This window comes from Camelus bactrianus, chromosome 26, assembly GCF_048773025.1.
Source record: "Camelus bactrianus isolate YW-2024 breed Bactrian camel chromosome 26, ASM4877302v1, whole genome shotgun sequence".
Taxonomy (NCBI): domain Eukaryota; kingdom Metazoa; phylum Chordata; class Mammalia; order Artiodactyla; family Camelidae; genus Camelus; species Camelus bactrianus.
The window spans coordinates 28177547-28202339 of NC_133564.1; the positions used below are offsets into that span (position 1 = coordinate 28177547).

The 24793-nt window shown below is 40.5% G+C and overlaps 1 protein-coding gene across 10 annotated transcripts in view; it reads left to right on the plus strand.

Annotated features, from left to right (window-relative positions):
* The window catches only part of UNC5D (unc-5 netrin receptor D), a 494882-nt gene that overhangs the window by 361356 nt on the left and 108733 nt on the right, over window positions 1–24793 (plus strand). For 6 of the 10 annotated variants that reach the window (XM_074353354.1, XM_074353355.1, XM_074353356.1 and 3 more), the window contains exons 5-7: window positions 20884–21064; window positions 21964–22131; window positions 23865–24029. In XM_074353354.1, the coding sequence (XP_074209455.1) occupies window positions 20884–21064; window positions 21964–22131; window positions 23865–24029 (514 nt within the window). The remainder of the gene's footprint in view (window positions 1–20883; window positions 21065–21963; window positions 22132–23864; window positions 24030–24793) is intronic. The other 4 variants (XM_074353358.1, XM_074353359.1, XM_074353360.1 and 1 more) reach the window with 1 other exon arrangement.

Consider the following 24793-nt stretch of genomic DNA (forward strand, 5'->3'; position numbering starts at 1 on the left):
TGCAGAGCTAAAGATACCCCTTCATCACTCTGCCTCTGTTGGGAGTTGGTTTATGTTGTAAACAGGGGCAGATGGGAAAGGGACCCAGAGGGAAACTGAGTTGTAGGCTGTATGTACAGTAACCTACGGAGTTAAAGTACCACCATGGGACTAGACAGTTAGGGAGAAGGGGTGAGAAGAGATGGATTCTCTCCCATCAGCGCTGCCTGTTGACAGCAAGTTCTGGCTGCCAGCAACCATCTGCCCACTGCACAACTCTGGGTGGTTCTCATGTCTCTTATTCCATGAACTGAGCTTAGAGCAAGCCACCATTTCCTTCTCCCCACACATCTCCTGGCCTCGGGTGTGCATTTAGGTGTTCTGATCACTTGGGGAGGGCCTCAGTAAATAAGGACAATAAAAAGATGACTTGTAAATTCTCGGGCGCCTCTTTCCAGTTAAATACTGAAAGGCATGGCGTTATACACACAGAGTTGCCTCAGACAAGAGAGGCGTATGAGAACCATTGGTGCAGAAAGGAGCTTATTTGAAAACTCTTGGCATATTAGACCTGTTGCTCATGTCAAGCGGTTGAAATGCTGAGACCTCCTTTGGAGAGAAGAGGGAAAACTTAGGATCTTGAATCCAAGATTTGATATAGGCACATCACTTCTCATGTCTGCCTTGTTTCTGGTTTAATGTTTAACTACATTTTTAAAAATTTAATTTCAAATTTTTATTCTAGTTTATTTTTTAAATTTCTGATTTAAAATCCCCATGGGGGATTTGTGGATGGGAAGGCAGGGTTTGGGCGTGGGCCCCTTACTGGCAGAGTGTAATGGAAAGAAATCACAGAGAGAATCTACTAGTAACATTTGTGTTTGTAATAATTAACTTTCCTTCCTGCCCTTATAGTCCTTTTGGCTTCATGCTCAGGACCCTTACTCCTACTTCTAGGGTGATCTTCATGTCAGATTCTAGAACCAAGCGTCTGCCAGGCTGGGAAAGTCTGAGGCACCCTGGCCAATGCACAAGACCTGCAGGGCTCTCCCGCCTGCCTGCGGCCCAGCATAGAGCTGGTCGCCACATCTCTGTCCCTGTCCTGCCACCGTGACTACTTCCCGTAACCACCCTCCACCCCAGGGGAAGTGCATATAATTTAATAAGCAAACAATCAAACCGGCATCTGTCTGTTTTGTTAAAGGTTTTCTCACTCTAGATAGAAGCTTCTTGTGTGGGACTCCTGAGTGCACCCCAGCAATAAAAACCCGAGGCTACTCTGACCGGGGTGGGGGCTCACTTATTTCCAGCTTCACGTGCGTTCTTCCTGCCGCTCCACGTTCTGCCAGCATTATCTTCTCCTAGGAGAAAGAACAGCAGGTTGCAGGGCACATTTTCTGTGGCCAGAACTGGGGGTTCTCGTGAACGTGCATCAGTCCCAGCACTTTCTGGGCAGGCACCGCGTGGGAAATAGGCTTCCCTGTATCGCTTCCTTTTTGCCTCATCAAAAAGGGGACAAAACAGAGGCTTAGAAAGCAAGACAAAAAGCCGTGCGCAATAGTTTAGCCTGATTTAAGTGAAATCTGGCTCTGTAATCAGATGTGGTCTGGCAGCCCCCTCGGTAGTCAGGTACAGATGAGACCAGCAGAGTGAAGGCAGGCCCTGTGCTTTATTGAAGCCGCGGTAGTTCATAAAGCAGGTGATGCCCTCTGGTGATACTGCATTACCGCCAAGTTTGACAGGGATTGCAGATGGGAGGATGAGAAAGTGAACAACCCGGTCTGTGATTTGTGTAAAAAATATGAGCTAGTAAGAAATGAGTCTTGGTTTAAAGGAAAATAAGTACTTAGAGGGAAAGAGAAAGGGTCATATAACTCCAGGGTCCTCAGGTGGAGGCGGGGAAGATGCAGAATCCAGAGCAGGGAACACCAAGCCCTCTCTCCCTGAATGTATCACATCCCTGCTCACATTTTCATGTAAGCAAATCCAGGCTAAAAATGAACAGCCCTGAAAAGGAAAAGAAGTCATAAATGGTCAATCTGCAATCGCAAGCTTGCTGCAGGAGGGGAGGCTGTTACCTTGCGTCTCCTCCAGGGCGTCGTTAAGGGGATTCCCTTCCGGCCAGCCACCACACAGTGATGTGTGCCAATACAGTGCCCAGGGCGGAGGAAAAGCAGCTTACCCGCTCCTTGTCTTTAGATGGCCCAGCGCTAGTAGAGGATGACTGTCTGATCTTTTTAGCACATCTTGGCCAAACAACCCTCCTGTCCTTATTCCAGTCCATTGTGCTCTGAAGGCAGATCCAATCACCTTGCATTTTTGCTGGTCTTAAGCACTAGACAGATTGACACTGTTGCTTGCCATGATAGCTGTAGTGTATTTGATGGTTTAAAGCTTTTGGCCTAAAGGTAAAATGAGTATTCATGACCGGTTAATCATTCACAGGAAAAGGAGGAACAGCACCCTTTGCAGGAATCACATCTGTTAAGTCTGTCTAGACCACGACCACCTGGGTGCTAGTGAGGGTGGGGAGGATGGTGTGTAGTGATGAGGGTGAGTATGGGTAGGTGTGAGAGAAAGAGACAGAGAAAGACAGAGAAAGGAGGAAAGAGGATGTTTTTCAAAATGGAGGAAAGAATTTGATGATAATTATTCCCAGATATAATGCCCTCATTTCTATCCCTGGGTATGTGCACTTTATAAAATGATTAAAAGAAGTATCGATTTGGATGTGTCCTACTTACATTAGAAAATGCAAATGAGAAGTGGTTGAAAAATAAAGGGTAGAGAAACTTCTGCTAATTTTTATTTTTTAACAAGAGGATGATTTATAAAGTGAAAAAGCTCTAAGAAAATAAGCTGTGGCCACCACACAACTGTTGACCTTTCTTGTATTAAACTGGTTACGTTTTCATCTTGCATCCAGAAAACGACTGATTGCTCTCTTTAGGGAGAGCTGTTATATACTAGACGCCATCCATCTTCTCTCAAGAATTGTAACGTTACTGTACAGTTTGACCTATAAAATTATCACCACCGACCCAAAACCCACAAACCTACCTTGTTTTCGTTGATGACTGTGCGGTGCCTGGTGTAAAATGTACTTTATTCTCAAACCAGGCATGCTGGTAGCTGCATGTCATTGGGATGTCCGGGGATGTCTGTTTTGCTAGGTGGGTCCAGTTGTTTAAGTCAGTGATCAGTTCTTGAAAGAAAGCGCCTTAACGATAACACGTACAAAACAGGTACTTGACATGGGACCCCTTGTCATGGTTCAGGGTACCAGTTGCCCAAGCTGGGAGCTTGGTGAGTCATGCATGTTTCCTCAGTTCCTTTGTTCACCCTTCCTCCTGTTTTCAGTCATTCCTACTTATCTATTCTATTCATTCTTCTTTCTGTTGTCTCTGTCTTGACGTCACTGCCTTCCTCAGGCCCTCATCATTTCTCACCCTTGATGGAGTCATGGAGTAATGACTTTCTCTCTGGCCTCTCTAACCCCTAGTGTCACCTGGCACCTTCCACATGGATGCCAGAATGACTTTTCCAGCAATGGTCCTTTAGTGGATATCCACCAGAGGCTCCTTGATGCCTTCAGGGTTGAGTTCAGGCTCTTTGAGTGGCATGCAGGGCCCACCTTCAACCTGTTATTGTTCTGGTCTCATCTTTTTGAACTGTAGACTCTGCATCCTGAGGGAACCACACGAGATGATGCCTTCCTGGAATCAGCTACCATGTTATGTTCATTTATTGCTTCATACTTCTGCGAAAGTCCTTTCATCCACAGGGTCACTTCCAACCTCCCAAGATCCCTGTGACGTAGAAGAAAAAGGTGCTGTTCTTTCTCATTTTACAGAAGAGGAATAGGGCATTAACTCCATATTGACTTAATACATAAGCATGACACAGATTCAACTCGATAATTTTTATGTCGATTATAGAACCTGTTAATGGTACGTAGAGAAAGTGCAGTGTACACTTTTGTGGTCTAGCAGGGTATTGACCTTCTGCCCCCTGTATTCAGCTGATTGATTGTGAATGACACAGTCATGTAAGATACCCGCATGTACATTTATTTTTCCCACAATAAATAATTGACTATTTAATTCCAAAGTAGGTTATACTTTTCTTATTTTGACAGTTTTGGTCATGGTTTTCCTTTGTTGAATCTATTAATAGAATTGCCCCTCCTAGTGTTCTGAATTAAATGTATAACCACCCCTTCTTCCAGATAACAAGTTTATGGTAGACTAGAGTTTGCAGAGTAATTTTTGTTTTGTTTTGTTTTGTTTTTGGTAAATGTATACCCATGAAGCAGTAAGTAGTATGGAAAGGTGGATTTTTTTAAAGGCATATAAACTGCTAAATATGTTATATGCAGGCATTGTAAAGTGATAGGACAATGAGAGATTGGAGTGGAGAGGATTGCAGACTCATCTGAACACTGTATACGGAAACAAGTGTCTCCCCTAGTGATATTAATGGAATATTGTGAGCTCGTTTTAGTACGAACATTTAAATTAAAAAGGAAGGAGGGGGTTATGGAGTAAAAAGCTGTTGAAAAATCTCATTTTCAGCAAGTTTGAAAAAAAGTCACAAAGGCAATTGAGTTAATTTTTTAAACATTCCCTGTAGCATTGTGAAGACCAAACAGCAGCTTTGAGCTAGTTCATAAAAACCAGAATGTGAAGACAAGGAGGATAAACTGAATAGAAAACAAATAGGAAACTGCCCAATTTAATTGGCCAGGCTGATTAAAATAAGAAACATAAACACCCTCCCCAAATGAGAAAATGTTAAAGGTACAAAGTCACTTCTCTTCAGATTCCTCTTGGAATATCTATAAGCCATAAAGCTAACTATGTTATTAAAAAAAAAACAAATAAACTCAATTTTGTTAATGGAGTTGTGTAGTCAACTGAAGTAAGCGTGACATGTGAATGTCAAATAATGTCACTTCAGTTTCCCTCCACGAGTCTAGGGATTAGAGTGCTAACACACTGACTCATTATCTGTGATCTAGACAGTGTGAGATGATGTAGGAGTCAAGGAGTTGTCTAAAATAGCCAGGTAAGGACAGCTACGAAGATAAAATACGAGATGGGACAATCACTTAGTCTGCTAGCCACCTAGAAATGGATTGTTTCTCTAGTTAATAAATTCGTTTATGGAAAAGAAAGAAGCAATTTAAAGCAACTTATTTTATCTCTCAGAGACTAGGAGTATTACAAATGTTTTGAGAACATATATTTGTTTTCTTAACAAAAATAGCTTTTTTTTTCTTGCTTAAAAACATAACAGATTGTAGGAAATAGAGTAAGCTAGATTATGATAAAGTAACAATCTAGAAATTTCAGTGGCTTAATACAACAAAGATTTATTTCTCTCTTGCGCTGCATGGCCATCACATGTCAGCTGGGTCCTCTGTTTCATGGACACTCTTACTACTGTAGTTCCAAGGTTAATGGAGTAGCCATTCTCCATAAAATTGTGAGCTGCTATGGCAGAAGGAGAAAGAGAAAACACTAGAGGACCTCAACACAGGAAATTAAATATTCAGTCCTGGAACTGACAAGTCACTTCTACTGACAACTCATTGGCCAAAACTAGTTACATGAAACCACAAGCTAGAAAGGAACTAGAAAGTACAACCATACTTGTAAAGGAAATGCCAACACGTATTTGGTGAATAGCTCATACTGAAAATTAAATCAAGCTAGATAGGAACCAGAAAGTACAACCATACTTGTAAAGGAAATGCCAACACGTATTTGGTGAATAGCTCATACTGAAAATTAAATCAATCTAGGAACCTATAAAGAAGAGAATGTTGATTTGAAAATTCCACTACCCAAATAACATTTGGTGAACTGCCTTCCAGATAGTTATGAATATCTTTTAAAGGTAGAGAATAATTTTTAAAAATAGTTTTATATTCTGCTTTTAATACTCAGTAATGTCTCAAGGTGTAGTTTCCATTCTATTAAGAAAGAAATGCATCATTCTTTTTGATGGTTGCATAGTATTCCATTGAGTAAATGTGCATAATTACCTGTTAATGAACATTAAGATTGTTACAATTTTTTCATTAAAAACATAAGGTAATTAACATCTTAGTGCATATCTCTGGATTTTTACTGATAATTATTCCACTGTAACCAATGGAAATTTGTTAAATTATATCAATATTTTCAGTTTTGGTAAAAATTACAATATTGTCTCACAAAAGGGATGTACTAACTGTACTAATTACACTATAACCTAAAGTCACTGAAAACATTTATTTCTTTACACTTTGCCAACCCTACATTGTTTCAGTATTTGCCAAAGTAACAGGCTAACAGTAATATTTTATTTTTCATATTCATTATTAGGGCATTGAACAGCTTTTCATGTTAGTCCTCCATTTGTATTTTTCTCCTCTAAATAATCTACTCAAGTACTCAGCTCATTTCTGTTGGAATACTCGTTTCCCATTGATTTTAGCATGATCTTTGCATTTTAGACCCAGGCTGGCATTCAGTACAGTCTGGTAGAACATACTAACCAACATCCATTTTTATTGGGTGGGCATCATGCTTATAAGTTGCAAAATGTGTTTAGTGTCTCCCTTGATTTTAGTATAATGATACTCTGTCATGTATTGCAGACATTTTTCATGTTTATCCTTGTTTATGGTATCTTTTTGGTGTAGGGAACTTTAAAATTTTAGCAGTCTTTATGGTGTTGGCTTTAGACAATGCAGGAAATCCTTCTCTGCTCTAAAATTACAAAAATATTCACCTTTGCTTTCTTATGCTTTTGTGGCTTCACTTACTGTATTTTTAGTATTTTGTATGCCTGAGGTTTGCTTTGCTGTAAGGAGTGAACTTGAGATACCACTTTATTTTTCAAGTGGCTAGTTGAATTTGGGGAAGTTTTAGTGAAGATTGAGGAAAGTGAACAGGGGGTGACAGTATAGTTTTTTAAAGACTAACAATAATAATTATTATTTACATTAAAAATAACAAAGACAAGAGTGAAGTCCTTTAATTAACATGCTGTAGAAGGAGCTTCACATTGAAATGGAGCCTGAGACTTGACCTATGCTTACCTTTAACTGTGGTGGTAATTTTTAAGTACTTAAAATATTTTTCTTTCTTGGCTTCCATGACACATACATTTCTGGTTTCTCTCTTACCTCAATGTCAACAACATATTTTGTATTTCTGTAGCTTCTTCTTCCCTTTCCTGCTACTTTTCTTTAGGGTTGTGTCTTAAACTCTTTTTTCTTTTTTGCCCATACTACCATTTGTGGTTTCATATATACCTATAGCCTTATGTCCTGAAGACTATTGATTAAATATGCCCAAATAGTTGTTGACTATGTAAGTCTGGAGCCGACAAGAGATGTGGGCTGAAAATGTTTATTTCAGTGCCTAATGTACATCTTGAACTTAACTAAAGACATTATTGAATTTGAGTACTTAACCCATTTTTCTGTTGCCATGTTTACTTGGTTTTTCTTCCTCCCTCCCTTTCTTCCTTTTTTCCTTCTTTTTGATTTGAGAATGCTCTTTTTATATTAGGGACCAAGGGGATAGTCAGCAAATATCAGTACAGCATCCCAAAATGGCCTTTTCACCTGATGGTCTCTATATCACTTATCCAAGTCAGAAGTATGTGTGCCAAATTTTGATTGCCCTTTCTTTAAATCTTACATCAAATTAATCACAAATTTCTGTTCAGTCTATTTTACCCCTTAACTTATTGTCAGGGCTCTTTTTTGTACTGACATACCTCATTTTATTGAGCTTTCCTTTGCTGCAGAGAATGTGTTTTTCTAAGATTGAAGTTTTGTGGCAATCCTGTGTTGTCAGATGGTGGTTAGCATTTTTTAGCAATAAAGTATTTTTAACTAAGGTATGTACATTATTTTTTTAGACATAATTCTGTTGCACACTTATAGAATACAGCATAATGCTAACATAAATTTTGGGGGTTCCTAGTGCATATAAAAATTATGCAACTCACTTTATTTGAAACTCACTTTATTATGGTGTTCTGGAACCAAACCCGCAATAGCTCCAAGATACACCTGTATACCCATCATAGCTTTCCAGTTCACTCCAGCACAGTCTCTCCCCACGGTTACGGTCACAGCCTCCTAATGATCTTTCTGCTCCTCATGTTGCCTGCTCCCCGCCTTCCCATATATTCTATACATCATATCAAGAGTCTTCTTTTTAATGTGAAATTATTGTCACCAACCTCCAGTTTTTTTCAATGAATCCCTGTTTCCAGATGATAAGCTTCAAATATTTTAATGCCAATTGGGTGAGGAAATCATCTATCCCCTTATTTTTTCAACAAAAAATTCCAAATCCAATTCCACATGTTGAGCTTGAAGTATCTTTGAAGTTTGTAACAGTAGATGCCTAGTAGGTATGTGAACACACGGGGGTGTAGCTCAAGAAGGTCAGTGAACTGAAGATAATTCAGGAGTGCTCAGCGTAAGACCCTGAATGACACATGAGCCTGGCGATGTATGGGGAGACATTTTATGGTGAGATGTGGAAAACAACCTGATCCTGGGGACCAAAGAAATAGAATACTTCATGTTTGGATAGAGAAGAGGCCAATAAAAAAGAGACAGAGCAGGAGTGGCCAGAGGACTACAGAGGGAGAACACGTGGTGTCATCAAAGCCACGGGAAGAGGTCATCCAAGAACGGTTCTCCGGACCCCTGAAAGTCAACGAAGGGTACAGAGCAGTTTGCCCTGCATGTGGCAACATGGGGGACATCAGCGATGTCAGCAGGAGCAATTTCGGTGAGTTGATGGGGTGGAAGCCAGAGGGCAGTGGAATGATGAGGGGTGAGTAAGTGCTGAAGAATTCAAGGGAGATGCCTGTGATGAAACCAAAGGGAGGGTTTGGGGTTTGCTTATTTAAGACGGCAGAATTTTGACCATGTTTGACCGTTTCAGTTTTTTCACACTTGTTATGTTCTTAACTGGAAGGACAGTTCACAGTGTCCACCTCATCAAGTGGTTTAAGATTTGAAAGAGCCTACAATAGTGTCTAATGTGGAGCAGACCATCCATATTAGTAGATGGTAAGTCTCCCTCCCCTTCTCCTCCTCTTCCCCAACCCCAGCTTCACTGGGCCCACCTTCCTACAGAATCATTAAACCCTCTGTATTCAGTTACAGTAGAAATCCTTTTTTGCTTTTCTTACTAATCTGCCATCTATTGAGTCTCTTTTTTTATAATTTTTTTATTGAAGTGTTGTTGATTTACAATGTTGTGTTAGTTTCAGGCATACCGCAAAGTGATTCTGTGTTTATATATATATAAAACACTTATAATAGAAAAGAACCTGGAAAAGAATATATATATTATTAATCTTATGTATTATATATAATTATAATGTATATATTAATATATATTTTTCAGATTCTTTCCTATTATATAAGTATATATAAAATAATAATATATATATTCTTTTAAGATTCTTTTCCATTATAGTTTATTACAAGGTATTGGATATAGTTCCCTGTGCTCTACAGTAGGTCCTTACTATTTATCTATTTTATATATAGTAGTGTGTATCTGTTAATCCCAAATTCCTAATTTATCTCTTCCCCTCTTTCCCCTTTGGTATCCATAAGTTTGTTTTCTATGTCTATGAGTCTGTTTCTGTTTTGTAAATAGGTTTATTTGTATCATTTTTTGAAGATTCCACAAATAAGGGATATCATATAATATTTGTCTTCCTCTGACTGACTTCACTTAATATGATAACACCTAGGTCCATCCTTGTTGCTGCAAATGGCCTTATTTCATTTTTTTTAGGACTGATTAATATCCCTCTTTAATGTTTGTTTTCTTAAGTGCTTAGCACATTCTTTTACATATATATATAATCTTAACTAATTAAGCTGAATTGCCTTCTTAGCTCTAAAATTTGGAGACGAAATCTGTTGCCTCCTGTACAAAATATGTTTGACTCTCCTGTACTCTTTCCAGGTTGGCGATGGTTAACAGGCAACAGGTTCTATATATAATGGCAAAGCAACATGAAAACAACATGAACAGCAGTAGGGTTACCTTTGCAAGACAGCAGTGCTGCATTTTTGCACAAAGAACTTTTTTGGAACAGATAATAACAGACTTACTCTCAGTTTTATTGCTAATCAATATTTTGGAGAGAACACAAGAGGTAATGTGAATTACTGTCTAAAATGTAAAAGCACTATCTGAACCACTGATCTAGAGAAATTATCCATACAAGACTTCAGAGTTTGAATTTGGCTATTTTGCACTTGGGTTATTATACTAAGCATGACTTTTTTTTTTTTTTTTCTTTTGGTAATACAGCATGTATTTTTTCTTCTTTCATGGAGGCTTTGTGTCTGTCAGCTGAAAAGAGTCTTGTACAGAGTGTACAGTAATCAAAGGCATGAAAGATGAATGAGGATAGAGCCTTTTTTTTTTAAAGCACCATTAGCTCAGTGACATCTACCTGGGCTGTAGATGCACTTTGCTGATTTCGTTTTGATAATGCTGTGAGCTGGTCTCTGATAATTGCCTTCTGTAATTGGAGCAAATTTATGATTATGCTAATTCATTCTCAGCCACCCAATATATGGAAGCTGAGCTAATCCATATCTGTCCCTGCATTTCCTTTGTAGATCATTACACGATTAGCCTTTCAATGTGGCTGATGGAAACATTTTTATTCTGAACAGATCTGGTTTCTCAAATGGTGTGTACATGTATATGTGTAAGTGATACGTGTTTGCATTTCTTTATCCAATTGTATGTAACTCAGACATCAGCTTTTAAAACCAGTTATGATATGAACATTTAGAGTCTTTCAAGCTTTAATCCTTAATAAGATGGCTATTTTCTCAGCACTTGAGTATATATTACCTGGTAGTAAGGAACAGAAAAAGGGAACTGTTAATTAATATCCCCTCACCACCTAGTTAAAACCTTATTTACATACCAGAAATTATGGGAGGAAATGTGAATACAGAAACCGTTTCAAGCTTTTCTGAAAGCCAGCCCTGTGTAATCTCGTTAAAGAGTTCTTCCCATCCTAAAATAATCTCTTAGAATGAAGAGGCACATGACAGTATGTTTTAGGTCACTCCTTGGAATAGCAGACTTTGGAAGCGTCTCCCAGGTATCGCTTTATCAAAGATTTAAAACAAGAATTCTTTCTCCGCTAAAGATGGAATTAGCAAAGAGCAGGGCCCATTGCAGTATGGAAAGCACAGCTGAAAAGCTAATGGTACCAAGCACCCCCTCCCCTTACAAATCATCTTTTGATCGAACATCTCTTCCCATTCTTATATTTATGCTTCTTCTGATGAATGTTATCTTTTCCCTCTAATCCTCACTCTTGTAAATGCTTTTCCATTAATGTAAACGTGTCTCCTTTGTCACCCATGATGGTGTTACAGTTTCAGGAAACCGTTGATCAGGGTGTTCACTTTCCCAGCGACCATTTACCTGTCAAAATTAATTTTAAAAATAGTAATAATAACATGAGGCTGTACCTGACTTTCCTAACTGAAATGGGGAAGTTAAAGGACAACACTGATCTGACAAGAGACGTACAATGTCACAAGATAAAAAGTTCCATAATCAGAATTCAGACTTTTACAAACGAACTCATGTCTGTCATGAGTGTGATTCTGTCTGAGATCATTAGGTTTCTCTCACTGGCCCAGCTCTGCGGCTGTGGCTTCGCAATTAAGCTGAATTTCTGCTTCCTTTTGTGATGCATAATCAGATAAGTGGAGCTAAATTGCAGAAACTGCAGTGTCGGTGGCGTTAAAGTCAATCTACCCAGTGTGGAAAGAAAAGGAAGACAAAAGGGGAAAGATGATAGTACTGTTATAAATAACTTGAAGGAAATATTATCAAGGAGAGAAGAGAGGACAGGTGACATCTAATTTGAAAGAAGCAAAGCAAGTAAGGGACTAAACTAACATCAGAAGATAATTTGCTCCGTTCTGAGTAGAGGGATGTCACTCTGCGCAGTAGTTAAGTCCCAGTTAAGGCTTATTTTAGAATGCCAAGTCAAATCATGGGGAATGGTAAGGAGCAGCATTTTGTGTGATCAATAAGAGGCATAAGAAAATGACTAATGTTTCGTAGCAAAAAAATTATTTTGAAGCTATTAGTTTTAGTTCTGCCATTTGCTAAGTATGTTGCCTTAGGTGAATCATGTAACCCGTAAAATGGGAAGAATAAGATTTTCTTTGCCTGCCTGACGTCATTATGATTATCAAATGAGACAACGTACTGGAGAGCAATGTGCTCACTTGTGAGTGTGAAGACGATGACTAGCATCTCTGTGGGTTCCTTTGCCTTTTCTTCATGGTCACAAAATTGCTGCCATAGCTTCAGAATCACATTCATGCCTAACCACATAAAAGACCAGAAATACCTACCCTTTTTCTCAGGAAAGCAGATGACTTCTTGTAAGCCACCCAACAGCCTTAGATTCGATATGCCTTCTTCAGTATTTTAAGACTGTAGGCTGTCATCATAGCAAGATTTCGTGGACTGCTTGTTGAGTTCAGTTCTGCCCATTGTCGAAAAGCAGAACCTAACACCAGATAACTTGGAGAGGGCTACCATCACTTCTGATGAGCTGTATGTGGACAAATACTGAGTAATTTTTTTTTTTTTACGTTAAAACAGTTCTGGCCCCATACTAAACATTCTGACATGTTAATGTAATACAACAAGAATGTGTATACTCAAGTGATAGCTGGCCTTTAAATCAACCCTCTCAAGACCATTTTTGCAACCCTTCCTTAGGATTGATAGTAAAATCCCAAAATAAGTTTTCAAAATTATCTTCAAAGGTGCCAGTCTTCTTTATTTCAGTGTAATTTTGCAAAGAGCATAGAGTCATTCCACCCAAATCTGGTGAATGATCTGGACAACTGAACACAGTGGTCAGAAGCAAGTCAAACCTTAGATTCAAATTCTGGCTCTGCTGTTACTTATATATATGACTTTGGACAAAGTACTTAACATCTTTGTCTGTTGTAAAATAGGGGCTGATAAAAATGGTGTCCACCTTATAGAGACATTTTCAGGATAAAATTAACAGGTGTTTGATACTTAATGGTGCACAAGAAACGCTATATCTCACTGTTTTGGGCTGGGAAATAGCCATTTGATCAAAGCTCATGATGTGACTTGAAGTAAATGTAAAACGTGTTGGTTAGACCAATTTCTGGGGGTGGGGAGGTCAGGGGCTTCTCCATGGTTCCTCTGGAACCTCACCTTTACTTCTGCCTCGTCCTCCCACCCACCCCATGTCCTTGTGTGCCATCTCAGGTGAGCCCCCATCAGCTAGAATGCATGCCATAGGCCTCTCTTGTGTTTCCTCAACGTAAATCCAAATACACTTTTTATTTTGTAAGACTGACTTACTGTAAGTTGGAGAGGTCATGTAGGGAATGACCACATTGAGAACGGTTGTGGTCTTCCAGTGTTTCCCTGGCTTGACCTCTCATACCCTCTGCTGTAGCGCTGTCTCTCCACTCTGTCCTGTCAGACAAGGTTGCCTTCCCAAGCCATTCTTAGTTGTAGTGGGAGGAGGAAAAATTTATTACTTTTACATAACATATACTTTGAGTAGCAGATGAAATTAAATCTGGGACCGTATGTAACTATTATGAAATATTAGTGGTTCCCAGAATATATTTAAGAACAAGTGCGCTTAAAAAAAAAAAAGACAAATGAACTTAATTTACAAAACAGAAAAAGACACTCAGACGTAGAAAACAAACTTATGGTTATCAGGGGGGAAAGGGAGTGGGAAGGGATAAATCGAGAGTTTGAGATTTGCAGATACTACTATATGAAAAACAGATAAACAAGTTTCTACTGTACAGCACAGGGAACTATATTCAATATCTTGTAGTAACCTATAATGAGAAAGAATATGAAAAGGAATACCTGTATGTATATGTATGACTGAAACGTTATGCTGTGCACCGGAAATTGACACAACATTGTAAACTGATTATACTACAATTAAAAAAAAAGGAACAACTATGCTAAAAATGTCTCCCTTCTAGAACATATTTATGCTCAAGCCTGGGATCTACAGCAAAGAATAATATTGCCTCTCTTGCCCCAACCTCTACAGTGCAATTTGAAGTTGTACCATATGTATATATGTGTATCACACCAGTCTCTGAATTTGAAGGTACGTCCATTAGGGCTAAAAATTTATTCAACAGGAGCCATTGAACGTCTTTGGAAGTAGATAGTATGCAAGATGTGAAAATGTGTAAAAAATTGTTAATGTTCTTAAGGAGCTGGCCACTGAGAAGTGCAGAGAGAAAATGGCCACAGGCAATGAACGACTAGATGAATGGAGAAGCTTCAAAAGTCAGAAATCAGAGGTTACATCTTAAATACATCTGAACAACTCAATTTTATTTTCAGTCTAGCAAATCCCAAGAGAGGCCTGGAACTGGGGAGGTGGGGTAGGTCCTGAATATTTGGTTGATGATATCAACACATGGCCCCAAATGGCATTTTCTGTGGGACAGGAAGGAGGAGAGATCCAGGCTGACAGTGTCTAGAATTCAAAGGACAAGAGGCCTGGCCCCTGCCTGGGAAGAACGCTAGCCAATTCGAGTGGCTTTCTTTTTCTAGGCTAGTTTTTACATTTCTAAATGGTTAATAGCAGCACTCGCCTTCTCATGTTTCTGGAAGAACAAGAACAGGAGCTCTAAAATTCTGACATGCTGCCTGATGGAGATAAACCTTTCAGTGTAGAGTTTATGCGTATTTGTGCACAGATGTCTTTGACAAAAATATCACAAGGGGTGAAATGTCATGACTCACGCAGACATTTTCAAATGTAACCCAGGTCTCAGATAAGATCATCTCCCACAAAGCATCAGCCCATCACTCTTCCAGAGGAGGCTGCCTCCCCACTGGATGACACCACGCTGCCTATTGTTGAGAAAATCTATAGGGTTGTCAGTTACATACCTTCTGTCCCCAGCTAACCAGAAGGATGGATCAGGAACCTGCAGTTTGGCATGAAATCTAATTGTCTTTGATGGTCTGCTTTCCCAGATTTGTTTATAAACTGGAAAAATCTACAAATTGCCGACCATCTGTACATGACATGATGCTAATGAACGCAGGCGTCCTGCAAATCCATAAGCTCATTAGAGGTAACTGGTTCCTTCACACGCTCCTAACTGGGATTATCCATCTAAGCTACATAAGTAGAAACCAGATGAAGATTTTTTTTTTTCCTCTGAGGGGATGAATGCCTCCTACAATCTTGCAGCCTCTCTGTCAAAGAGATGACCTGTTAGCATGAGGTCATGTGGTCAGTGGTACAAATGTCTGTTAGCCTCAAGGTGGTCAATGTATTGATCGCATAATGCTAATTGGAAAATGTGTATTGCTTTGTTAATTAGGGCTTTCTCGTGTTAGCAACCTCTTATAAACTAATTTCTGAACTTGGTGTTCATGACCTTATGATACTTGCAGAATACTGGCTATAATTTCAAAAATTCCTAGGTGCTGGTAAGTCACTTCCATGAGAAAGCCTTGAGAGTGGGCCATGATACATATAAACTGTAACATTCTTGTGTGACGGGGAAGCAGACTTAGTGAGAGGAATTAACTTCGATAAAGGACATCGTGCTCCTCTTTGTGGTCATGTTCCCGAAGGGCTGGAAAGCTGATGTGTCGTGGTGTCTGGAGAAGAGGGAGTGAATCTACTTGTCATTCATGGATATGTTTGGTTTGCCCCTTGCAGTGTATTTTATAATATGAGCCACCATGTTAGAATCAAGAAATATTCCAAATACACATCCCCGACTTCTCATGAAAGATGATCTGGCTACACTGATAACAATATTCTGAACAATATTCTGAAGCTGTGTATTTGCACAAGTCATGGAATCTACGTTTTGTCATCATCACCGTCCTGTCCCCATACATCCCAACACTGAGGCTAAATACTCCATAAATGTGATGACTCCTGTGATACATTAAAAGCAAAAGAGATTCTAGAGCACAAATGAGTTCATGGTCATTTTTCACTGTGCTATCACTGTTAATTTTTTAGAATACTCATGTCCTATCTAACGTGAGAAAACAAAAGGAGACAGAAAGCAATGATATTTTTAAGAAAAATGAGAGTGAGCTCATTGCTTTGTGGAAATGAAGAACAGCCCGTTGTCTTTAATATGCAGGCGACACACACGATGTCTCGCACCCAGCGCCACTGCAGTAATTTATGTTACCTCCCTGGCCCCCAGGACGTTTGCGTTTGCAACTGCTGCTGGGGGAAATGCTCGTTTTTGCTCTTATTTATTAAACTATTCTACATGAGGAGCACTTAGCTCATCAAAAATGTTTTAAAATTTCTCTAAGTGACAAAAGCATAAATCCAAGAGCAATTTGTCACTTTTATAAGCCCAGAAAATACCAAACTGATTTTCTCATAAAGATCCTGCCATCAGTTAAATGGATAAACTATTCGTTTATGAATAAAAAATAGCCACACAGTTAGGCGTCTGCTGATGGGCCGATTGTTTATAGACATAATTGGACCTCTGTCGTGGCAGGGTGAACACTGAGTATACCAGAATGTACCTGTGATACCTCATTCATCCTGTGCTGATGCTTTTTGGGGTACGATCTGGGGAGACCTTGTAGCAGACCATTGTACATGCTCAGTACACGTGAATGGACGGGGGTAGGTGGTATGGTGGGGCAGTGTATCTGATGGTACAGGTAGTGCAGTGAATGTCTCTGTGCGGTGTGATTGATGCAGATGGTGCAGGATGTGAATTACCTCCCCTGGAATTATGCACACAGTGGCTCTGGGTGTGGCCAGGCTTGTGCAGCTGAGGGTCCTTCATTTCTGCCTCAGTTATAAGATCGTTGCTCATTTACCCATTTTTCACTTTGGGCTTTCAGAGAAGCTTTAAATTGAGGAAAGTCTGTGGTTAAATATAAATTTGAATACTACTGTGCTAGATAAGTAAAAGAGTTTTTTTTTTTAAGCTAACGTCAAATTTTTTTTTCAGGTTACTCAGTACCTTTTCCCTAAACGTGCCACAATTAACCACCAAGAATGGGAAAAAAAAAAACCCCAAAAAAACCAGTTACCCCCAATCTCTTATAACTTCTGCAAACATTCTGCCTTTTCTTCCCATATTTTAACATATGTATGTTTATGATTTCTCTTTTGGTTGTTTTACAATTTTATGATCACACCAAGCATAAAGGTTTGCATTTTGACTCATGTATCATAAGCCTGTTTGGTGTTTTCACAAGTTGAAGTCACAACTTTTAGTGCTTAGATACTAAATTATTGAATCATGATTTACTTAAACAAAGCTCTGGTATTTGGCATGTAGCTTTGCATACATTTTTTCTTTTTCTTTCTCTTTTTGAACTAAAAATAATTGATCGTGTTTGAATCTTGGTTTGTAGCTCTAATACTTTCCTTTGGTAAATTCCTGGGATTACAGTTACAAGAATAAAAGGCTACTACTGTCTTTAAGCCTATTAGATGGAGATACTATTAGGAAGAAAATGAAAGCAGGTCGGGGAGTGAAGGGGCCTTGTTATATTGGAAAGGATTTTCAGGCAAGACCTCCCAAAGAAGGTTTAGATTTGATTAGAGACTTGAATGAAAAGTAGGGTTGAGCCACAGAGATATCTGTGGGAAAGGCCTTCTGGGTGGAGGAATCAGCAGGTGTTAAGGCCCTGAGGTTGAAACCTGCTTTGAGCTTTCTAGAACAGGAAGGAGTCCAGTAGGGCTGGAGTAGAGTGCACAGGGGTTACTTGGGGAATCTAAGGTGGGAAATCATTTGGGCACCAGACCAAGGAGGGCTGTGTTAGCCTTGGTAAGGACTTTACATTTTGTTCTGAGAGTCAAGGCTGTTGAAGGATTTTGACCTAGGAATGGATACAGTGTGATCCGCTTGTGGAGAATCGACTGTAGAGGCAGGAAGAGAAGCATCCGACAGCCCAGCTAGTCGAGAGGCTACTGCTGACGCCCCAGGAAGGAAATAATGGTAGAGCAGCAGTAGCAGAAATGTCTCGTACTCTGTGGATGAAGCAAAAAATGAACCACAAGAAAATACTGTGTGTGTGTGTACTTGCGTAGTGTGTGTCTCTGTGTTTGTGTAATTTTAATCTGCTATTTTGGTAGGAAAAATTTCGTTGTATTCAACTTTTTTATTAGTGGTATAGAATATTTGTTCAGTTGTTTAACTGCCGTGTGTTTTTTTCCGTATTACCTTGGATGGGATTTTATCATCGACTTAAATGAGAGCTTGAGTTATTCAGATTACTCCCCCCAGATCATCATATTATTACCCTTTTATCTATCAAATTTGTGGCAAGTATTTTCCTAGTTTGTTGACTCCTGAATTTTGTGGATGATTTATTTTTATGCAAGTTTTCAGTTTGAAGCCAAACCTTTGCTTGATGATCATGGCTTTCATTTCCCGTGCACCAAGATTAGTTCAGGAAAGCTTTCTTTGATTTCCAGGTGCTGAGACTCCTTTGGTTTCCGTTTCTAGGGGCACTGCTTCCGGGGCTCTTTCTGGTTGTTTCCTCACTAGAAATAATTGACTTACGGACCCCAGCCCGACTTTCTCAACTTCCTGACCAGCTGTTTGGGGGAAAATATGGAGAAAGACTTGAGGTGGAGACAGGAGGGAACAGCCCTGTAGGAGCTAGAAATAGCTGGAGTTGGAAATTAACAATCAGGAAGCCAGGTAATTTACACTCACAATGTCTGTACCAGGAGAGTGGCTTGGAACAAAAGCTCCCTAGACCTACTTTAAGATGACCAGTTTCGTCTTTCCAGTGACACAGCTGTGACAGTGGTTTTTAAAACCTATTGGCTTTACCGTCAGCGTTTCATCCCAGATGTTGGTGACAGTGTGACGCCCAGCTCTTGTTTTCCATTGGCGACATGGATTTACTTCTTTATTTCCATCTTACCCTTTCTGTGTAGGATCCGTGAAAGAAGAGGCTATTCCGATTTTGTGTATCTCACTTTACCCAACTCTCAGGACAACCTCTGATGTCCATTAAAGATTTGAGTATTTGTCAGATGAATGAATGAATGAGTGGCTGGAACACATGCAGTGTGAGTGGGGAATGAAGGATATTTTGTCATGGACTGCTGGTCGGATGTGTTTTAAAATTGCTTCCCCTGCCTGTGGTGGTAAACAGAGTAGGGCTTTTGGGCTCTGGGTCAGGATGAGCTTTTCCACCTCCAGGCTGACACGTGGTGATGCCTTGAGGAACTCCTGGGGTTCGAAATCCAGCTTGCTTCTTTACCTCGTGGTCCTGCCCCACGTCACTTTGTCAGCTCTTTATGTTTTAAAGCAGTTCTTGAATCTCTTTTCTTGGCTCTTTTGGCACCGTCTTCTTTTCTGAAATTGGCCTCTTCCAGGATAGATTTTGGATGGCTGATGACGTTGGTATTCTGTATTCTCATAATGGGGATGATACTTGGGATAAATATTGAAGTTTAGTTATAGATTTTCTTCTGATACATAAATCCTTTTTATTAGAGGCCAAAAATATTTATTAAACAAAATTGGTAAATCAAATAACAGGTGTCACTTGATTATTGGTGATCAACGTGAATTCTTTCAATTTAAGCATGAAATGAGGCGAGGCATTTTCTTCCAAAACTAACTTTCATTTATCTTTGCTAATAGTGGGCAGGGTATGGTGAAGAGAATCTGCGTGCACATGCTTCCATGTGATGTCTCTTTGGTGTAATCACTGCTGTTGCTTTTTGTGTTAAATTACAGTTTGGATGTGTCTGTTAAGTTCCTGTGTATACCGCACGCTGGTAACTAAAGCTAAATGGTAATTGTCAAACAAAAGGTGTGTCTAGTGCTACCAAGATGGCACCAGAGAGTGGAAATGTTGTTGAGATGTGGTAGCAGAGGACAGAAGGGGGAAGGAGGGAATTTTGTTCTGGGAATACTGCTTTGCTTGATGAAACAGGGGAGCCAGAGATGATGTACCCCATTTGTGAGGAGGAGGGGGGTCCAGGGAGCAGGTGGTCCCATCTGTGTCTTCCTCAGATATCCAAGGAAAGAAGTTTGGACTGAGGGTAGGATTAGAGTGGAACTGGAAAAAGGGAAGCAAGCTAGAGAAGACAAACCAGAGATGGGACTAGCCTATGCTCAGAGGATGTGAAAATGAACTCTGGAAGGGAGGCTGGGGCTTAAATATGTCAGCCGCCTAATTCAGCCTAAATGTCATAGATCACCACCAAAGAAACAAATCCCCGAAACCAGACTACACTGAAATCTGAGTTTATCTCTGTGCCTGTGATTGCCCAGATCTTTGCTACATTGGCCTTTTGCTATTATTACATCTTTATCAAAATGTATTTAAATGAAACATAGTCACTTCAAACTGTTTGCCAACACAGTTTCCTCTCAGTACAAAGTACAAGTTCTACACATATGTGTCAATTTTTGTGAGCTCCATTTTGGACCAGTTATGGAATTATCACCATCATCATCAGAGTTGTAGTACGACGACAGAAAATGAAATGACCTAATTACAGTCTTTTCTCTCCTCCACTGCATTTCTAGAAAGTAGGTCAAAGTCAATAGGATATTTATGTTCTTTTCCAGCCTCCAGTTTATTAACTTGGAGTATTCATTTCTTGAGTGTACCAAATGGACAAAGTCTAAAGGATGAGACATGGAATAAAGATTTTTAAAAATCATTGCTGTTGTTCTGTACGTTTAGTACATCTCTCTCCCACATGCCCTAGCTGCCCATCACCAATTCCAGGAAAGTTTGTCTTTTTAAAGAAATTTTCTTTTAATGACTTGTAAGCATTCTCTTCTTCTGATAGGTAGAGTGGCTGAAAAATGAGGAGCCCATTGACTCTGAACAAGATGAGAACATTGACACCAGGGCGGACCACAATCTCATCATCAGGCAGGCGCGGCTCTCGGACTCCGGAAATTACACCTGCATGGCAGCCAACATTGTGGCCAAGAGGAGGAGCCTGTCGGCCACAGTGGTGGTTTACGGTAAGACCAGCCCAAAGGCCAGGAATGGATAGAGAGGACAGGGAGCAGAGAAGCAGAGGGGTGTGTGTTTGATTAAAGCTTTCAGTGTTTATGACTGAAAGGCCTTTGGGGGCCATCCACTGCAGCCCTCTCTCCTACCTCCCCCGTTTGGTAGGCGAGCACAGATCCCTATAGCTCTGAAGGTGTTTGCTCCTTCATCCAACACTGGACTTCCAGGAGAGAGTCAGTGAGATTTCCAGTCTCTTTTCAGAATCATTTTAAAAGTTGTATATTTCCTTCCATCGTGTTTATCTTGGAAAAGAATTGAGGTGGGCAACTTCCACTTCCCACTCCTCCCAAACCCAGCATCCAGCCCCATCCTCCCCAGACCTGCTGTCTGTACTTCCTCCTCTGGCACACGAAATCCACCAGAAACAAACATGACTATTTGCTGACTACCTGAGGTATTATATAAACGAAATTCCCACCTATTTAAGTAAAGGAATTCCCTTCCACAATAGAAGAGCCCTGGGATTTCCTTTAGAAGTACTTAAAGTAATAGAAATTCAAGTACTTACATTTTCTCATACTCCGGATTTCCAAGTGCTTCTGAGATCCGTTGATGCGTTCTTCCTGTTGTTCCTAATTCCCTGGCAAAGCAGATTCTCTGCATCCCTCCTATGTCAGATGAGCAGACTGAGGGGCAGAGATGAGGTGAGCCCCACCGTTGCCTCACAAGGGGGCAGAGATGAGGTGAGCCCCACCGTTGCCTCACAAGGGGGCAGCGGGTGTGGGTCCTCGCTGGGCTCCCAGTCCCCGGATGCCCAACTCACAACACCTGGCAAGTGGCTCGCACATAGTAGGCAATCAGTAAAAACCTCTTTCCTCTTTTTTCTCCCCTCCCCATTTTTCTCTCTCAGTGAATGGAGGCTGGTCTTCCTGGACAGAGTGGTCAGCCTGCAATGTTCGCTGTGGTAGAGGATGGCAGAAACGTTCCCGGACCTGCACCAACCCAGCTCCTCTCAATGGTGGGGCCTTTTGTGAGGGCATGTCAGTGCAGAAAATAACCTGCACTTCTCTCTGTCCCGGTGAGATATACGTAGATTCCCTTTTCCCTTCTGATCCACCAACACTATTGAGCTGGTGTGAAAGCATTCGATATAACCTGCCTTCCCAAAGTCACTGTCTCCCAAGTCCTGAGAATGGAGCCTTTGTCCAAAGTGCTCATTGTAATTGCAAGAACATGAAATACTTGTTTGGGGGCGTGTTTTTTTCTTAATATTCAGATGACCCTGGACACTTAACATCAATAAGCAGGAAGTACTGACATGCTTTTATACTCCCAGTGTGTGGCTGAGCTAAGCCATGCCCTTCTCTCCTTGGGTTCTCCCATTCTGCAGCATTGACTTGCACAATAGCAGGGGTTAAGGGTCTTGTCCATGGGCACAAAACAGGTACCAAACACTTGGCCCTTTCATCACCAGTCACCCACCTCATCAGTTTTTCCTTTATGTTTATTTACAATCCCACTGGCAGAGCTTGTATGGCGTCACAGCGGCTTTCTGCTTCATACGTGGTCCGTGCTTGCCTGCCTTCCTGAATAGAGAGGTTTCATTTACCAAACACAGCTTTTATGAGCTCTTTAGTTCATCGCACTGGCTCTAACCCAGTGTATACAATGAGCAGTAGATGAGATGGAAGATGACTTTCTGTATGGAAAACATAGCTTCCCGTGGAGAAATAAATTGCTCCTGGGTCTCACAGGCATGATACAACATTGACTCTTGGACCAGAGACTCGTGTCTTTGAAATTTCCAATCCAGTTTCCCCTAAAGCTAAGGCGAGGCTCTCACCAGCACCATATACTTGGAGTTCCCCTTTGAACTCGTATTCAGTAGACATTTATTGAGTGCTTACTATGTGCCAGGTACTGTGCAAGATACGTCTACACATGTAACATCATTTAGCTCTGTGTTGTGAGTTTTATTACCCCAAGCTGGCAGAAATCGTCAAGTAAGGCTGAGTGCTTAGTCAGTTGAGTTGACAGTAGCAAGATAAGGACTCAGACATTTTGCTTCAAGTTCCATATTTTTATTTCACCCTACTCTTGACTAGTTGCTCTAGATTACAAATTGCAATATCTTAAATAACCCGCATGAGCATGGTTGGACTATTCCTAGGAGGTAATGCAACAATTGCTTCCAACAGCTGCCGTGATCTCTGGGGTTGTTTTTTAGTGGAATTAAATTCAGTTGGTTCATTTCCATGTGCAGCAGAACTCCCTGACCCAAGAAATTCTATTTATGTAAGTCCTGCTACCTTGAGGTTTGGCTGACCTGTTTTAGTTTAGTACTATCAATATATGTGGGTTTAACTTTTTATTATTTAGAGCCTTTTAAGACTTGAGGAGCATTTATTCTACTCTCTGTTCTAAACTGTCAAGCCACAAGGAAATGGTGATTACCAGTGGTTCCTGCACAAAGTTATCTGTCCATCTAAGATGCACTTGGGCATGAAAGACAGGGGAAGAATGGATAATGACATTATTAGGCAACCCAAGGGCACGGATAATTCGAATGCTTGCCCACAGTCAGTAATTGGTCTCATCCTGAAATAGCAAGAGAACAACACCACTGCTTTTGTTAGCCTTCTCTTTAGGAAAGAAACCATGGAGAGAAGATGAATAGATGTATTATTTTGTTTTTGTGGCAGTGGTGATTTCTTTAAAATCCAGCTCTAAGAACAACAGCAGACCTGGGGTGAGTCTCCTGAGAGCGGCCAGATTCATGCTCACGATGCTTCCTCCTGTTTCCCTTTGCAGTGGATGGGAGCTGGGAAGTGTGGAGCGAGTGGTCGGTCTGCAGTCCTGAGTGTGAGCATTTGCGAATCCGAGAATGCACTGCTCCACCCCCAAGAAACGGGGGCAAGTTCTGCGAAGGTCTAAGCCAAGAGTCCGAGAACTGCACAGACGGCCTCTGCATCCTAGGTAATGCCTTCTGCAACGTGTGTGCTTTGTTTGTCCGTGATACGAAAAGAGATGCCACGACCATTATTTCGGTTAAAGAAGTTAACAGAAAACAGTCTCCCAGAGCAGAAAGAAAATGGGTGCAAAGTGTAGAAAGGCAGACCAATAGATTTTTAGTAGCGATGGAGTAATTTAAAATACTGCTATCACTGTAAATTCCATAAAAGTGTGTATTTATTATGAACGTACCCAGATATGGTTTGAAGAGAAGTGATGTAAGAAAACGTTTCAGACTTTTTGGCTCAGCAGTTCTTTTCTTTTAGTAGCCAGCATTTTTTTGGTTTGGTGAGATTCTGATACTGATCACCATATGCTTATATTTCTCCCATGAGTTTTACATACTATGAAGTGTTGAATAATCCTTGGAGACCGTGGTTCTGTGACAAGGGACATGTGTTGTGACTGTTGCCTTACACGTAGGGGGAGGAACATGGCACTGAAGAGGTGGGTGGCTTTGTAGCAAATTAATCTGGCAGAGCAGGAGATAGAATGCTCATTTCAAAACTCCCAAGCCTTTGCTTGATTCTGAGATTACACTGTTAGCATCTCCAAGGGACCGTCTGCCTGGGTATGAACATATGGGAAGATCAAATAGGGTCACAGAGAGGTAGGTTTTAACTTGGTTCTGTCCCTTACTAGCTGTGTGATTCTGGACAAGTCACTTAATGCTTAACTTCTCTGACATAAGTACCGAAAAAGCTATTTATTTTTGGTCCTTGTCAAAG